We start from the raw sequence: 18,593 nt of genomic DNA, 5'->3' as shown, positions 1-18,593 counted from the left end.
CACCTCACACTTGGGGCTTATTCATGCCCAACAGACAAAGTAGAGATTTCCTGCTATGTATTTACCCCAATTTTTCAAAACAAAACCATTAAATGCATGCTATATGTAATAGCCAATTCTGGAAAAGGTTTTAAACTGACTCAGGAAAATGTACATTTTCACTTGTTTCACTTAGAGGATAGAAGTCACTCCTCTAAGAGGTCATTTCTTCTGTCCTCATTTGCATTTGCTGCAACTCCCTCACTCCCAAAAAAAGCAACAACAACAAAAAATCCCAAGCAAAAAAGCCCTTAAGCAATAAAACTGATGTCCAAGAAAAACATTTAGTTTGAAAAAGAGTTGAAAAATGTAGCCTTGGAAGAACCACTGCTTACATGGAATTGTTCAACAAATTCCTGTTGTGTGAGGTTTGGCATATACTTTCTAAAAATATAAGCATCTGGGGAAATGAGACAAAGCCCAGGTCTTGGACCAAATGAGGCACGCAGTGTGAATCTGTTAGTGATTATATCCATAATGAAATATGTGCCCAAATTTAGCAGTGCAAAATCTAATACAATAAGAAAGCCCAGCAGGCACTGTCCTTACCATAATATATAGCCAACAGAGAAGGTACATATGGCGGCCAGTCCGCTGCTCCTGCTGGGATACGCATGGTGTGATGTCCTCATCTCAATTAATATAAAGGGCAAAACCGTCGTGTGCTGAAAAAGAACAGAGACCAGGTGACACAGGTTCTTATCATCACCCCTAATTAGCTATTTGTCTTCAGTAGGAGAATGGATAGTGTCAATTTCTATCAAAAGTGCCACAGCAGAGAGCAGTATACGGCTCACCTAGGAGGTAGAATGGACGTGAAAACATGCAGTCTGTCAGTTGCTCCCCTTCTTTTTCTTCTATATCTTAATGCTTAAAATTGTATTTTCTTTATGCCCGTTACAGGAAATTATAGAAATTATAGAAAGATATATAGGGAAAAAAGTTGGAACATAAGAAAGGAATAAAAACTACGACTGTTAATATTTTGCTACACGTTCTTTTCCCTCACTCTTTGTGCATATTATTTATACACAGCTAAGAAGTTAAGATCATACCGTGCATGCAGTTTTGTTTGGGATTATAGCATGAGACTTTTTGATATGCAATTATAGAAATACTTCTAGAATATAAACGCTGACCACAGCTGCTTAAAACTCCATTTTATAGATGTAGCAACATTTACTTATTTACTTATTTATTTATTTTTGGCCGAGCAGCTTGTGGGATCTTAGTTCCCCGACCAGGGGTTGGACCTGGGCCCCAGTGGTGAAAGTGCCGGGTCCTAATCACTGGACCGCCAGGGAATTCCCTGACCAACATTTATTTAACTGATTCTTTTTTTTTTTTTTGTGGTATGCGGGCCTCTCACTGTTGTGGCCTCTCCCGTGGCGGAGCACAGGCTCCGGACGCGCAGGCCCAGCGGCCATGGCTCACGGGCCCAGCCGCTCCGCGGCATGTGGGATCTTCCCGGACCGGGACACAAACCCACGTCCCCTGCATCGGCAGGCGGACTCTCAACCACTGCGCCACCAGGGAAGCCCTCTGTTATTGTTTTAAAACAGTATAATTAGCTCTGAAGGGAACCACACAAAATGTACATGTGTGTTAAAACAGAGACAGTATGTATTTTAAAGATCTATTTTATTGGGTTTTTTTCACTATAATCTAGTCACCTCAGATAACATTGGCCTGGAATTTCAGCAACAATTTGAGATGCCAACAACAGTTTTACAATAGTGCGTTCATGTAAAATTCAAATATATAGTTAGCCCTAAGGCCAAGACTTATCGAATCAACTGTAGAAGAAAAATACCTGCAAATGAAACGTTTACACTGAAGATAATGCTGACTCTTAATAGCCTGTGTGGGTTGTAGAATGATGATGTTATTTTTGACTCATTAATATTAAAAAATATCTAAGCTCTACCTCTTCCTCCATTGCTCCAAACTGAGTAAAAATTCACTCATTTTTCTATAAAGTTATATAAGTTCAAATAACTGACCTGAATATTCTTATCCAGTTATCCAGTTAACTTTATTTTACCTAGCCTACTTGCTGATCATCAGATGTCATACCTGGAAAGCTTAGGATGTGCTTTGGTGATGCCAGGCAAAAAAAAAAAATCTCTTTGAAAGATGAAAATCTCTCCAGATCACTCCATTTCTGGCATCATCACCACTAAAAAGGAGCTACTTGTTCCATAAGTGAGGACAAGAGATCTTTTGGTGCCTAGCTGTGCCTATGTCAGTCTGGCCAGCAGCAAATGTCATATGAGGGTAACAGTTTATCATCAAGAATTTACAGGCACTGAAGAATGTGTATCTGCCTTTCTAAAAATTTATAATGCAAATTATGTTTACTGATAAACAGTATATATTAACAAAGGTAAAAATAGTGCAAAATATTTATAGCGAATATGTTTCCCTGAAGGTAGCTGAAGTTTTATGAACTAAAAAAAAAAAAAAAAAAATCGGTAAAAAAATCTACAAAAGGTCTTGCTGAATCTCTAAGTAACCTTTGGTAGCTAATTGTGACTCAAAATCTGTAGCAGCAAGAGGGATAATTATTTTAGAACTAGGAGTACACGAAATTCAGTTCTAATCCACTCCCAGGCAACACTCTGCTTCAATGACTTAAGAACCAGCAAGGAAATAGTCAACTTCATGTAAGACCATCAGCTGGACAAGAATGGTAAGCTTATGTTTTGTTCACTGTGGTATTTGTAGCACTTAAAAAAGAGCCTGGCACATAGGAGGGGCTCAATGAATATTGGTGCAGATAATTTAATCTTCAAAACCATATCTTAAGTGGGAGTTACCAACTCCATCCTGCAGATGAGATAATAAGGACTCATAAAAGGTAATTGTCTTGCCCAAGATCACAGAGCTATTAAGTCTGGAGAGGGTTCAAGACCAATTCCGTCTGTCTCCAAATTCCATGCTCTGCTTTCTATATTAGAATTATATCTTTAGAAGATATCAGAGTTAAATAATCTTTGACTCAAAAAACCTGTGGGAGTGCATGACTGAAGATCACTTACGATGTCTCTCAACAGACAAGAACTATTTTTTGGTTGAGCCTCAAAATAAAAAGATTTTCACTGTGAAAAACGTATTTTACTAAATGAGTTCTTTCCTGTGGCATACAGCATTCTGAATAATATTATATGGAGGAAGGGACCCACAAATGCAAAGTGCCTACTAAAGTCAAAAGTCCTAATGCAGTCCTGTCTCACGCTACTTGAGTTTTAAAACAAAAATTATTTTCTTAGTCAATTCACATTTTTTCTTAAATAAATCTATTTAAAGGAAAACTTATGAGATGTATAAACTCTCATAAATGGAACACATTAAGAAAGATAACCACAAAAACAAATACAATGAAAACTAATTGATCTTAATAAATGTTTGATAGACATGTTTGCCTGTTTGATTCTGAGGCCTGCTAAATAGGGTTGTTAGTCAGTATTAGAGGGGCATTAAAGACATGCTAGAATGCAATACAGACTCTTCTAAATGAAATCAGAAGGACTGAAAGATAATTGAGGGAGAACTACCTTTTCACCAGGTGATTCAATAGTATTTAATGCCAGGCCCCTGTACCACATAAATTATCTCACATACAATGAGAGACACACCTATGCACTGGAACAGATTATCTGTAAATTGTAGCTGTACCTTCTAAATGCTAAATTATTTGATTTATGAACAGGTGTTCTTTTGCCAGAAAAATGGAAAGACAGATGAGTAGGAAGTTTAGGTATTGATGGAGGAACTTAATGGTATTTAACAAGATTAAAGAAATGAATTTACATGACACAAGAAGGATCTGGACTTGCTATGGGGAAAAATATTTTCATTATCTGTGATGGCATTCAGTAGCCTATAAACTAAAGAGAAGTTTTATAATAAACTCTGCTGTGGAATAAATAGAAGGATAAAAATATATGCTGTGTGACAGTACAGATTCAGGCAAGTGGAGCGAATGAATTATGGGAGCACTCCAGATTACTTTAGAGCTCTAGCAACTGTGGCTGCAGTCAGAGTGTACAACACAAAAAATATCAGACAAGATTTGAGGACTCTGTTCACCTGCCATTTCTCTGGTCTTTTTCCTTCTCTCCAAAGTATTTTTTTTTTTTTAAATAGAAGAGTACTGCTATCATACCACATGAACAAAGATTAAAAATTGTTTCAGTGAACAGTGGGATACATGTATCTTTTTGAATAGCCAGGACATGGAAGCAACCTAAATGTCCATCAACGGAGGAATGGATAAAGAAGATGTGGTACATATATACAATGGAATATTACTCAGCCATAAAAAAGAACAAAATAATGCCATTTGCAGCCTCATGGATGGGCCTAGAGATTGTCATACTGAGCGAAATAAGTCAGACAGAGAAAGACAAATATCATACGATATCGCTTGTACGTGGAATCTAAAAAAATGGCACAAATGAACCTATTTACAAAACAGAAATAGAGTCACAGATGTAGAAAACAAACTTATGGTTACCAAGGGGGAAGCGGGGGAGGGATAAATTGGGAGATTGGGATTGACACATACACACTACTATATATTAAATAGATAACTAATAAGGACCTACTGTATAGCCCAGGGAACTCTATTCAATATCCTGTAATGATCTATACAGGAATACAATCTAAAAAAGAGTTGATATATGTATATGTATAACTGACTCACTTTTCTGTACAGCAGAAACTAACACAACATTGTAAATCAACTATTTGCCAATAAAAATGAATTAAAAAAAAAAGACAAAAAGGGGCTTCCCTGGTGGCGCAGTGGTTGAGAGTCCGCCTGCCGATGCAGGGGACATGGGTTCGTGCCCAGGTCTGGGAGGATCCCACGTGCCGCGGAGCGGCTGGGCCCGTGAGCCATGGCTGCTGAGCCTGCGCGTCCGGAGCCTGTGCTCCGCAACGGGAGAGGCCACAACAGTGAGAGGCCCACATAACGCAAAAAAAAAAAAAAAAAAAAAGACAAAAAGGATTGTTTCTTCCTTGGAAGCAAAAGCAGCTTTTGAACACGAGGTGTGCCAGACCAGCCCCTGCCTACCTGGATAATGAGAGAGCCGGCAACCCCATATCCACTTATTTGCATCTGTAGAGTACAGGCAGACCTCTGGGAATGTCCTCAAAGTAATGGATGCATCAAATCGCTAAAAATGAGATTGGGGCTTCCCTGGTGGCGCAGTGGTTCAGAGTCCGCCTGCCGATGCAGGGGACGCGGGTTCGTGCGCCGGTCCGGGAAGATCCCACATGCCGCGGAGCGGCTGGGCCCGTGAGCCATGGCCGCTGAGCCTGCGCATCCGGAGCCTGTGCTGCGGCATTTGGTTTACTGGCTTCCAGTGGAGTAGTGCTCATGGTGGTCCCCACGACGGTAGACCACATTTCTTGCCTTTATGGGTGTCAGGATATCTAGTTTTTCTTATATCCTATGACAACTTTTTTTTTTTTTAATTTTTATTTATTTATGGCTGTGTTGGGTCTTCGTTTCCGCGCGAGGGCTTTCTCCAGTTGTGGCAAGCGGGGGCCACTCTTCATCACAGTGAGCGGGCATCTCACTATCGCGGCCTCTCTTGCTGCGGAGCACAGGCTCCGGACGCGCAGGCTCAGCGGCCATGGCTCACGGGCCCAGCCGCTCCGCGGCATGTGGGATCTTCCCGGACCAGGGCTCGAACCCGTGTCCCCTGAATTGTCAGGCAGACTCTCAACCATTGTGCCACCAGGGAAGCCCCTATCCTACAACAACTTTTGATCGTAAATAAAAAGTTGAAGGATGGCTGTGCGTGCGTGTGTGTGTGTGTGTGTGTGTGTGTGTGTGTTTGTGTGTACGTGTTCAGAGCACCTGCATTCTTGTGGGTACTTGCCTGCAGGCAGGGCTAGAGGTGTGACCAGACTTAATGGGGAGGATGCGGTGAGGGAGAGTTCTTATGATGTCCTAACAATTGACAGGTATATTATAAATAAAAATAATATGGAAAACTGCTCTAGGATACAGAAAGTTAAAATTAATAATTCTTATTAATTTCATATTGTAACATGAATATTTTGTTCCTTTGCTCCCCCCACCCCTTAACCACATCTAGAGTAAAAGGGGATTAAAATAGACATTTTTGTGCTGTAATAAAGCAAGAAGGAATTTCCAAGTTTGAAGATAAAGCCCATCGTGTTAGCAAAATGTGTTCTAAAACGATAGGAAGGGTGACATGAGAAAGACTGGCAAAAAAAAAAAAAAAAAAAAATCACAAAACACTAACTGATGCTAACCTTTGCAAATCTTCCAGGCTCTCCAAATAAGGCAAACGTTTGATGAACGCAGGGAAAAGCAGCGTTGGGTGGGGCATGCACAGAACTGGGGTGGGGCTTCCCCTGGAACAAGCATAACTTCAGAGTCAGTGGATGTGAGGACACGGCAATGTCATCCCAGGAAGCTTGGAAACAAAGCTGATGCAGGCTCTAAAAAACCTACATTTTTAACTCTGAAACCCTGACCAAATGTTTTATCCTGCCACCAGAAACTGTCGTTATTAATTTTACTGATGGGTCAGCTCAGGATTCGCCACCTTCCCTCACTCTCGTCACAGTAGGGATATTTTAGTGCTTTGAGTGACAGAAAACTGCCCGTTTTAACCTCAGTAGTTTCCAGTCTCCAGGAGTCAAATGGAACCTTCCCACGTCACGGGCCTCCCTCTCCTAAGGGCTGAGGTGCTGGTTTTAATGTGGTGATGCCGGTACAATATGACACAGAATCTCCCCAGAAACTGCCAGAGCTTTTTAAATTGTGCCTTTCCTGTGTGGTGTTGGATACCCATTCCTGCCGGCTGTCAAATCCGTCTGAGATGCGCTTACACGGGCATCTCAGAATGACGTTAGAAAAGTGACCCAGGGGCAGGACTCAGATTCAGGTGGAACCAATATTTATTAAGTGCCAATATGTTCCAGGCATTTCCAGAATGCTTTATGGACTCATCCAGTTCTAACATTAGCCCCGACAGCTCTTAGGATATGGTTTTAATAATTAGGCCAAATAAACAAAAGAGTGCCACGCATTAAACCAAGCCATGCATATCCTTGCAATTAAGAGCAAATGATGCATTACAGAAACAATTACGCTAAGACAGTGGCATCATTTTACTGGGCTGTTATTTTTGCATTTAAAAAGCATTTTTAATATGACTTGAGAGAAGTTAATATCTCTTCCTGAATCTTCCTAATGAAGGTATCCACAAGGTGCCAAGCGTCTGTGGCATTACTGGGGGGCTCCAGAGTGGTGTCTTCTTTTCAGCCCAGCAGCCTGTGGGCCAACAAAAGGAATTCTTCTTTTTGTGAATGTGAGTCCAGAATTAACCCATGTTGTACCTTAAAACGTAACAGCGACTTGAAAATGACCTAATATTCACTTCTTCCGTGAACATTTCACAATTAGCGTTTGGGGTTCTCACAGAAGAGCACCCCGAATTACTGCCCGCAGATGATCAAGGGATTATAATATGATGAGATGCATTCAGACGTGCAGACTCGCAACAGTGCAATGGTCAGAGGGATCTGGTCTGCTAGGGCGGGTTGAGGGAAGGATTCATGCAACAGGAGACATTTCAACCGGGTTTTTATGTGTGACTAGGGCTTCACAAGCAGAAGAAAGGTTAAAGGAAGAAGTTCATTCACAAGGCCAAGAAGAAGAAATAGTGTGTGGAGCACAGTACAGACCACCGAGGGACTGTCACCGCTGTAGGACAAGAAAGAGCATGAAGACTTAAGTCTGGACAGGTGAGGTAGGCAGAAGTCATAATGTGGAAGACTTGTATATGGACTTTGTCCTGTAAGAAGCAGAGCTAGCTCTATAGGCTTAAACTCCTCCATAGAGTTGAAGGTATACAGACACAGGAGAAACATATTTGGGTATTAATAGTAGAAAGAGCAAGCTGGAGGCTGGGTGGAGGACGGACTGCAGAGAGGAGAGCTTTATCTACCGACATACTCCTCTCTCCTTCCTCCTTTCCTTCCTTCTCGCTCTTTCCTCAAGAAATGGCCTTGATTCTCTCCATCACTTTCTTCTAGGTCTTCCTCAGCATCCCCTCTCCCCTACCTCTCCTCAGCCTGCTTACCTACACTTTCCCCGTTTCTACTCTTTTCTCTTTTACTTTAATAATTACCATAATACTGAAAACAGCATAGGGGAAAGGTTAAAAAAGAGAGCTAGTCTTAATTGTGGCAAAGCATATATATGATAGGTAAACACGGTAATCAGTTCATTCATCCCTCTGTGTCGTATGTTGCTTCCCCCGTCATTCATTTATGTGCAGAAATACACAGTGATAAGAATGGCTACCATTTCCTGAGCTACTAAAACAAGCTCAGTTCTATGCTAAACATTTTGCACCAGCATCATGTTTAAATCTTAGAGCAACTCTAATGAAATTGTTTTTTTGTTTTTCTGCGGTACGCGGGCCTCTCACTGTTGTGGCCTCTCCCGTTGCGGAGCATAGGCTCCAGATGCGCAGGCTCAGCGGCCATGGCTCACGGGCCCAGCCGCTCCGCAGCATGTGGGATCTTCCCGGACCGGCGCACGAACCCGCGTCCCCTGCATCGGCAGGCGGACTCTCAACCACTGCGCCACCAGGGAAGCCCCGAAATTGGTATTTTCACTTTCATTTTATAAATGAAGAAATGGAGGAACAGAGGGATTAACTTGTCGGAGGTCATGTAGAACTAGTAAACGGTGCAGGCAGCCTCGGACCTCAGATCTACCAGATCATAAATCTGTTTTTACTGTGACACACACGGCTCCCCAAGCTTGCTTGTTTGTTCATTCATTCAGTAAATGCTGATTGTATTCCTGCCATGTGCCACTCACGATTTCAGGTATTTAAATATATCCCAGAACAGAGCAGACAAAGATCCTTGCCCCAACAGACGGCTGGCTGTTCTTGGGAATGCATTTCAATTAGGCTAATACAAACGTGGAGTCTCTCAGCTCAGAAAAGACCAAATTCATTAGGGCTGCATGAGGATTGTATGAGATTCTATAGTAAAAGTGGCTTGTACAGTATATACAAAAAATAATTTATTTTTTGGGATATTCCTCACTTAAGACAAAGTGCTCCATAATGTCATCTAATATCTACTGCGTGCCGGTCCTCTACGCGGATTAAAGTCATTTACGTCTCACATCGCTCCTCTGAGGCATATGTTAACATCAATTCTGTTTTACAAAAACTGAGGCACAGAGTTGAGAAGTTGCTTGAGGTTACCAACTGGAAGGTGGTGGGTTTGGGCTTAGACTTGGGCAATTTGGCTTCTGAGCTTATCCTTTAACGGTGATGCTCTATGACCTGTGAAGCCCTTGGGAAGACGTGAGGATTGGGAACAGTCAATGGAAGAACAGGTACAGGGAAGGGAAGCTCTTGGTCTCATGGCTGTGCCTGCGAGAAGGAGCCTGGCCCTTCCCTCACCCAGCCATTCACCTCAGGGGGACTCAGGGGCTGCGAGATGAGTGGCCTCTGCACCCAAGTTTAAAAGGCAGGCTGTCAGACCAGGCTTTGTGCTCATGTTTGGGGATAAATCCCATGGGTACTAAGGGCCTCAGGTAGGCAGAGCGGCAGGAATAAGAATAACCCCAATCCGCTGACACAGACAGGCACTCTCTGAGATGCTGCTGGTGTTCGTTTCTTGCCTTTTCTTTGGTCTACTCTCCTTAAAAGTACTTGGAAAGCATTTAGTGGGTGGGTTGAAGAGGGGTGGAAGGAAGAGCAATGGAAGATACAGTCTCAGTAGAAGGCAAGGGAAGGGAAATTTAATCAAATGTTCCTGTCATCAGTAAACTTTACAGCACACAGTCAAGTTCAGGGAGCAAGTATAGAAAAATGAAACTCATTATTAGGAGTGCTCTGAAATTAAAAAAGAAACTGAAAAAATAAGAAACTAGGATTGTAATGTTATTCATATTCTTCTCAAAAATTATTTCGAGCTCCACAGAATCCACCCATGCATGCACATCTGCATCGTCCCCTGTCAGAGCATTATTCTGACCACTTGATTCCCTTCTCTAAAAGATTCTCAGTATCTTCAGAACAAAATCCAAGTTTCTTAGCATTGCCTTCAGAGACTTACTCTCTATCGGACTCAGCCTGCTTTTCTAGACTAATCTCATACTGTTCTGTACTGGCAACTTCACTGTTCCACCAAGAGGATTTCCATGGCCATGGCTTTGCTCATGCTCCTCTCTCTGACTGCAATCCCCTTGATATTTGGGACCTTCTCTTTAGTACACACTCAAGGCAAGGTCATTTTCTGCTCATCAGAGAACCATCCCTCACAGATCTCTGCCCCTTCACAGCTAGGTGGGGCCGTTGGGACGAGTTCTGGTCAACGGGCTGTTATTAACAGGAGTGATGTGGACACTATTCTAGGCCGATGCAGCTGTGAAGATACTGAATATTAATATGCCACATAATGCTACAGTGAACACCAAGGAAGGGGACCCTGAGGCGTGGGGAACACTTCTTTAGGGAGAAGAAACAAGCTTTACTGACCGCTGTACACTCAGCTCTCTTCTCCGTGCAGGCAACTTAACAGGGTCTCAACAAACCTTTGTTCAAGGACCATGATAGTATGACTTTCCCTTAGGTAAACCCTATTTTCCATTAGTTTTACTATTTAAAAAAAAAAAAACCCTGGCAATTTAAGATGAATAAAAAAATAAGTTCCTGGATGCTGTATATAAATAACTTAAAAAGTACCTTCATCTTGAAGGTACAAAAATTATAATTTTCTATTACAGAAAGGAAGGGGACTACTTTGCCCCAAACCATATTCATCTGGGACTAAGTCCCCCAACTAAAGCTACATGTTCACAAAATGTAGAGAGGCATTAATTCTTTTGAAGTGAGAGAATAGTAACACATTTCCATCAACTTTGGTAATTTCCCCGCACTCTTCCACCACAGCACACAAGCAGATTTCCATGGTCCTAAAGAACCTTCTTCACTGAGTCTTCAAATACAATGATTTCAAATGGTTTTAATTTAGTCTTGTTTATGATAAAATAAATGTTATTCTGATTGATTGGCAAACGTTTATTGATTGCAGCAATAAGAGCAATTATGTTTGACATGAAGACGTTATAAAATCTATAACCCAAACCTTTAAAGCCCAATTTGAAATGTCAAATTTGACTTATGAGAACGAGTTATAATCCTGCTTCACGCAAAAAGCATTAAGTTAATGCTGGAGCAAAGTACTGTGGCCAAGTGTGCGTTGGCATAATTAATCAGGGATATTTCAGAAAAGAATCATCTCCAAGAGGTTATTGATTTATTGTCACGACACATTTTTCTTACGGCTGCGAGGGTGCTCTGGAGCTACGATGCACTGGCATGCATTTTTCAGTGACTAAGCCTTGATCTGTCCTCCTGGATTCCTGCCATCTTCACTGACATCTGCAAACACTCACATTTGACAGCCTCATGCCTGAGACTGGTGGCTTCCAAGTTGATTAGGATTAGTTCAGAGGGGTTTTGGACTAGACTGAGTGTAATCGAAAGCAGAGAGCCGTGAGTCTCCAGAGAGTGACATGCACCCTGCCAATGGTATCATGTTAATAGAGAATGTGCATGTGCGCACACACACACATGCAAACACACATATGCATACACCATAAGGCATATGCAAACACATCCATGCAAACACACCCAGACATACACACATGCAAACACATCCATGCATTCACGTGCATGCATACACACACATACACAATGCAAACACACACATATCCACGCAAACATATCCACGCATATATCCCCCCCACATCCATGCAAACACACACCCATACATTTACACACGCATAAACCCACATATACCCATGCAAACACACACGTACACACACCCATACGTATACATACACAAATGCACACACACAGACATACCAACAAACTTAAGGAATGGGGAAGATTTCAGTTTTAATCTTGAAGTTCATCTCTATTATCTATTAAATTAAATTCAAGCTTTTGCAGAAGCACTATTCAACACATATAGATGTAGCTGTAACTTAGCTCTTTTTCACAGTGATTCCATGACATAAGGTAATACTGTCAGAAGGAACCTTTACAGCACAAAGTATTCAAATGTTCTCCCAAAGATTACAGGGGAAAGTCAAGGGAGAAAGAGGCAATTTAGCTCAAAGCTCAAAACTTTTTCTCCGTCGCCTCTTAATTTGGCTCTGCAAACAGAAAAGGACACACTTTCTACCTAAAGCAATGTTGGTGGTTACCGACGTGTGGGTGGGCAGACAGTAGGTACTGGGTGGAGGAAAGCTTCTAAGAAATGGATTACCCTGGGCACAGTACATCACGTTCAGTGCTCCTTCTAGGTCTTTGTTCAAGCAGTATTGCCCTGCACATTCTCGTCTTGCTTAGGCTGCACTGATGATTATGTGGCCAGCACTGAGTCCAGACTCCAGTGACCACACAGGCTCTGTTCGCTGTGGAGAGGTGGAGAGAAGACAGGACCAGGAAGCCATTCACCAGTAGCTGACTGCATAACTTTGAGCCAACTGGGGTCTTTCTGGACCCCAGGCTCCTCATCTGTAAGAGTCTGCAACAGTTGACCGCAGGTCAGGTTCCCTGTGGAGCAGACTCTGAGATGGGAACCAGCAGACTCAGGTTTATTAGGGAGTGTCTGAGGATCGGTGCCTGTTTGGAGAAAAGAAGGAAGGGCGGTACGGCAGAGGGAGAAGTGTGTCTATGACGCAGTCTCAACAAGGGTCTTAGCTGACCCCACCAAGAGCTCTGAAGCTGGGCTGGCTGTTCAGTGTTGCCCCAGATTGGGGTAAGTGGGCCAGGTCTTTATATCAAGCATGGACCAGTGACGGAATGGGGCTGCCCCAGGGAAGGGGGCCTGACCTTTAGCAAGACAGCTCAGTTCAGGTGAGAGTGGCTCCTGGAGAGAGCCTTCAGTGAGGGGCTGAAGAGGCAGCATCCCCAGCTGCTGGGGAAGTAAGTCCTTCAGTCCCCAAAGGGGACCTGACTAGCACATCACAGCATCGTGAGTGCACACCCGCGGTCATCACATAGCCAGCTCCAACCTCTGTGTGTGAAACTCATCAAGGGAACAGTTACAATGATGGGAGCCTGACAGCTCACAACTGCACCGCAGGACTATGACCACGCTGACATCGTACGACTTACTGTTTTAGGAGACAAGAAACTGGTCAGTATATGGTAAATTCCTCACTACCGCCTAATTTGGGGGCTATAAAGGCAGCTACCGTAATTTTATATATGGTCATGCGTGACTAATAAGCTTCCTTGACATGTAACTGGCTTTCTCATCAACCAAGGCATAGCTGGCACATCATGCTCTTTAAAACTTGTTATCAGTCTTTAGCTATTGAACAATGTATTCCGCTGAGGAAGGCTGAATAAGGCACACGCTAGACCACTTAGTTTTGATCCCTGTGAACCTGAGGCTCTAGGAACAATGCCAGTCATACAGATGTCGTAAAGGTCTTTTTTTTTAAAAAAAAATTATTTATTTATTTTATTTTTGGCTGTGTTGTGTCTTCGTTGCAGTGTGCAGGCTTCTCATTGCGGTGGCTTCTCTTGCTGCGGAGCATGGGCTCTAGGCACATGGGCTTCAGTAGTTGTGGCACGTGGGCTCAGTAGTTGCGGCACGCAGGCTCTAGAGCGCAGGCTCAGTAGTTGTGGCTCACGGGCTTAATTGCTCCGCGGCATGTGGGATCTTCCCGGACCAGGGCTCGAACCCGTGTCCCCTGCATTGGCAGGCGGATTCTTAACCACTGCACCACCAGGAAGCCCCTGTCATAAAGCTCATATTCCCTTGTGAGACACTGCATTTGGGAGGGGTTGCTGGAGGAAGAAAAACGCTTCACGCTCCATATCTAGATCACAGGAAAGATCTTCAGTTTTATGTTTTCCTTACGGCCTTATGTCTTGTTATTTGCACACACAGGCCAATATTTTAAATGACTTTATTTGCCAAAACGTGTATTTCAAGTCCTAATTCTCCCCATTTTAATATAATTAATCAAAGACATATATGTTGGCCAGCTTTGTTCGGATCAGTATGAGATTAACTACACTGTACTCATAGTTCAGGCAAATCAAAGAAACCTGACATTTCCCTTAGCCTCTCCAGACTCATCGAGGGTAGAGATACGTTCTGTAAGCTCACACACAGCTTGTGGACTCTTCCCCACACCTGCTTTTGCTGATCCCTTGGGAGCAGGTCACCATTCTGCGAATATCTTAGGTGAACAGAAAAATCCCCGATGAGTGGAATTTATGACACTTCCCCAGGAACCTTCCTCATTAGTGGACAGTGGACTTTTAAGGGCTGTTCGTCACTTTCTGTCTGCAGGTCAACCCCTTGCTCCAGCCAAATGTCTCCCTGACCCAATGCTCCTCTCACTTTGATAGTCATGAATCTAAGCTTTATGGGAGCCACTAAAGAAAGGAGCAGGATGAGGTCAGAGCTCACTTGGAGCCTTGAGAATCTTTTCAGTTTTAAGAATTGAAGAGGATGAAGGGAGAATGGATGAGAGAAAGACTGTTCAAAAGGTATAAAATGAGAACCATTATGGGTTGTGTGAACTGGACACGACAGCCGGTTCCCAGAACACTGGGGCTAGGGATAAAGTGAGCTGAGGGATATAAAAAGCTGTGTGCTGTGCCACAGGAGGGGTTATGAAAGTGGAACGGACTCAAAGTATAAATTGATTCAGTAAATGTTTTGGTGAATTTGTGAGTATGATCAGTGAATAAAGGAATTACTAGGACAGGCTAGGGTACATTAAGAATATCAAGTGTCTTTAGAAAAACAAATATCGTATATTAATGCAAATATGTGGAACCTAGAAAAATGGTACAGATGAACCGGTTTGCAGGGCAGAAACAGAGACACAGATGTAGAGAACAAACGAATGGACACCAGGGGGGAAAGTGGCGGGGGGTGTTGGTGGTGGTGGGATGAACTGGGAGATTGGGATTGACACGTATACACTAATACGTATAAAATGGATAACTAATAAGAACCTGCTGTATAAAAAAATAAAATAAAATTCAAAAATAACTATTCAAAAAAAAAAGAATATCAAGTGTTTTTAGAGTTAAGGAAGGACAAACAAGTCCATCTCCAACATGACCTCAGAGGACCCTTTCCTCTGGCCTTAACTGACCTGGGGTCTGACCCTCTGAGATGATTGCCCCAGTCCAGGGGAAACAAGATGACATCCAGTGTTTGAGCAAAAATGGTGGAATCTGTTAGATTCTTGAGCAGGAAATGTTTTACCAGCGTCGATGACGAACAGGGAAGGGAAGGAGAAAGAAGCAGGACACTGGCAAGGGCCAGGGCTGCTTTTCTGAGTCATGTGCATATTCTTTGGTTCTGCTTGAGTTGGCCCTTGATCACATTATTGTCTTTGATCAATTTTTGACAGATCATCTCAGGTGATTTCCCTTTCATGCCTGCCATGAATGGGCCGTGTCTTATCCTTATTTCCCTTTAATTCCTCACCTACGGAGCACGTTACAGACAAGCAGGATTCTGAATCAGAGTAATGAAGAGAAATGTCACTGAAGGATATTTGGGCCCCCCTGGAGTGGTAAGAGATGAAAGGAACGAAATGCACACTGTAAGAAGCTCTGACTTCACAGCCTTGCGGAACAGCCGGGGAGGAACATGCACACGGGGTTTTCAGATAGTAGGTACTGAAGACGTTTTTGTGGAATGAGGGAATGGGTGAGGATTCTGCAGAAACCCTGTGGATGCTGAGGGCATGACCTGCTTACTTTCTGTCACTGACAGTTCACAGGGAGGATGAAGGGGTCTTTCTGTAAGGGTCTCTCTCACAAGGCTTTCTCCTCAGAGTGAGGTATACTGTGTCCAGCTCTTGCCAAATTTAAATTGCATCCATGTTAAAGAGGAAAAAAGGCTTTAGCACATTCCTTTGGGGAATGGAAACAATTTATTTTGTTTGTTTCTAATGGAGAGGGCTAGCTCCAGAATCTCACTGTGAGGTCTGAGAATCTGGGTTGAGGACTGCCAGGCAGTCAGAGGGAGAGGGAGAGAGGAAGAGAGAGTCACCCAGACCTTATCAGGTGATGGAAAGAGCAGGAGCAGCCAGTTATAAAGGCGATGCTTAAAATAGAGTTCCTGGATCTAGGTCAGGAATACGTATTTAGCTAAATATTAGATAAACTGATGTACTTTCACTATTCTTTGTTCTAGTTTTTCTTAAAAATACTTGTTTTGTTTTCAAATTAAAACCTTCCTCTGCTGCTCAGCACAAGCAACTACAATATCTTTGGGGGTGACGGTTTCTGTTTGCTTTTCCTCCTTGATCTTCAGAAAAGGAAACTGTCAGGCTTCCGGCTCACCTTCCTCGGGAGCAGGAAAGTGGACGGCATAGATGCAAATGACCTGGACGATAACAAGTAAGGAGATTTTGGAAAGAGTCTCAGATTTCCCAGCATGAACTGGATGATGAAAAACATAAGCACGACTTCTCATCTGCTGGTGTCCCCTGAAAGCTTATTTTATAATAGAATTTATTTCCAAAGGGGGGGGGTTTAATCTCCTAACAAGAGCAGAGCATTGTCATTGCCAAGCTGCAAGTGTCAGGATGCAGCCTCAAGGTTAACATGGGTGGCACAAATAACAAGGACAACGCATCCTTCTCAGCGTTCCCAAGCCTGTAATAAGACTGCTCGCGTGTTCAGTGATATACGGGCTCTTTTTATCTTCGGCAGAGAGCAGTACGCTTTGGGTCTTCGAGACACTGTTTGATTGCTTTACAGAAATCAATCGATAACACACAGGTAAAGTTGCCTGCAAGGCACATAAATCCTAGCATGGGGAGACCAGCTGTTGTGAGGTTCTGAATCGGTGCCAGTTTCCAACTGGGGAGTCTCAAGGAAATGATCCTGAATCTGGGGCCTTGTTTGGATTTCAATGGAACATAATCGGGCGACATCTGGTCCCCCACCTTGTGCTGGCTTGGCCACACTTCCTCCACTGTGACTCTGGGCACCTCCTGCAAGGCTTCCTGTGAGTGCCAAGCAGCAGTGCCCTGCCCGTCACCAGCTGCCAATCAGTTTTTCACAGTGGGGGACAAAAAAAGAACTTGGGGCCTTGAAGACACCTGCTGAGAACAACTCCCAGAAATGCTCTTAAAATGCAGTTTGGGTCCCGCTGCCCCACAAGTTACTGGACATGAGACAAAAGAGAATCACAAAATTAACTTTGGGGGTTAAAAAGCGAGCAGGAGGGACTAAGGATAAGCATAGGAGATTAGCATGTGGGCACGAGGTGATGGAAAGGGAAAGAGGGGGTGAAAGACCTAATGAATAAGGGCTAATAATAAACAAATTCATGGAAATGTATGCACCCTTACTAATAAGCAGTTTCATTCAAGAGAAAAGCCATTTTCACATATTATATTAGCAAACCTTTCTTTTAAAATGAGGACACTTAATGTTGCAGGAATGAGGTGAAAAACACACACTCATGAACGCCAGAGTACATTGCAAATACTGTTTTGAAAGCAAATTGACCTTATTATCAAGGCCTCCAAACCCTTTCCCAAAGACTGTAATTGAACTTCTGGGATCTATGCTAAAGAAATAATCATCACCCTAAATAAAACAAATAAACACAAAATAAAAATACACCCTTCCTTGGCTTAGTAAACAAAGATATTTTCCCTAACACTATTTACAATAGTAAAATAATTAAAAATTATCTTAATGATCTACAATAAGGAAACTTTTTTAAACTAAGATATATCCACTCAATTTTGTAGCCATTAAAACATATTAAGAAAAACACTTAACATTATCATATTTAGACATCAAAGACCACTTATACTATCAAACATAGTTTTATAAAGTCTTCTGTGTAAAACAGTCTAAAAAGAACACATTCTAGTGTTAACAGTGACTTCCTTTGTCTGAAGAACAATGAGGGGTCTTCTTTCCTGTTTCTACATTCTTCTAGTTTTTCAAATGTTCTTTAATTTGCACATCTTAAAGTTAATTTCATTTAAATGTTTAAAAGGATACATTGAAGAGAATGTGGCATACGTATAGGAAAATATTAGAATATACCACTTACAAGAAAAAAGAAATACGAAGAAACAAGACACAGCTTATAGTATAAGCTGAGAAGATGAACCGGAGAAAGGGCAAATGAGCAAGTTCCAGATACCAGAAATAAAATAGAGTGAGGGGGAGGAAGAAGCTTAAGTAAGTGACAAGTAAGAAAGAAAACCCAGTAAAATACCAAGACACGGAAAAGGAAAAGGAAAATGTATCAAATAAAAGTTGTAAGAAGTATTTAATATTTCCTATGCTACTTGGATTATATAAACCCATCTCCCTTCCCCTGGTACAGTTTAAATTTGCAAGTAGATTTAATATAGAGTTAAATTGTAGAGTTGTAGAGTTGTAGTTACCATAAGTAACACTGACTTTACAAACAGAAACGTCAAAGACAGTTGGGCCAAGTGCAGG

General features: G+C 42.4%; 1 protein-coding gene across 2 annotated transcripts in view; it reads right to left on the bottom strand.

Moving 5' to 3' along the window:
* The window catches only part of AIG1 (androgen induced 1), a 239,652-nt gene that overhangs the window by 40,745 nt on the left and 180,314 nt on the right, over nt 1-18,593 (bottom strand). For both annotated transcript variants that reach the window (XM_019951922.3, XM_019951921.3), the window contains exon 4: nt 589-704. In XM_019951922.3, coding sequence (XP_019807481.1) covers nt 589-704 — 116 coding nt within the window. The remainder of the gene's footprint in view (nt 1-588; nt 705-18,593) is intronic.

The sequence above is a fragment of the Tursiops truncatus genome, chromosome 12 (assembly GCF_011762595.2).
Source record: "Tursiops truncatus isolate mTurTru1 chromosome 12, mTurTru1.mat.Y, whole genome shotgun sequence".
In the NCBI taxonomy this organism is placed as follows: Eukaryota; Metazoa; Chordata; class Mammalia; order Artiodactyla; family Delphinidae; genus Tursiops; species Tursiops truncatus.
The sequence above is the reverse complement of the archived record's forward strand: the minus strand, read 5'-3'. Positions and strand labels throughout refer to the sequence as shown.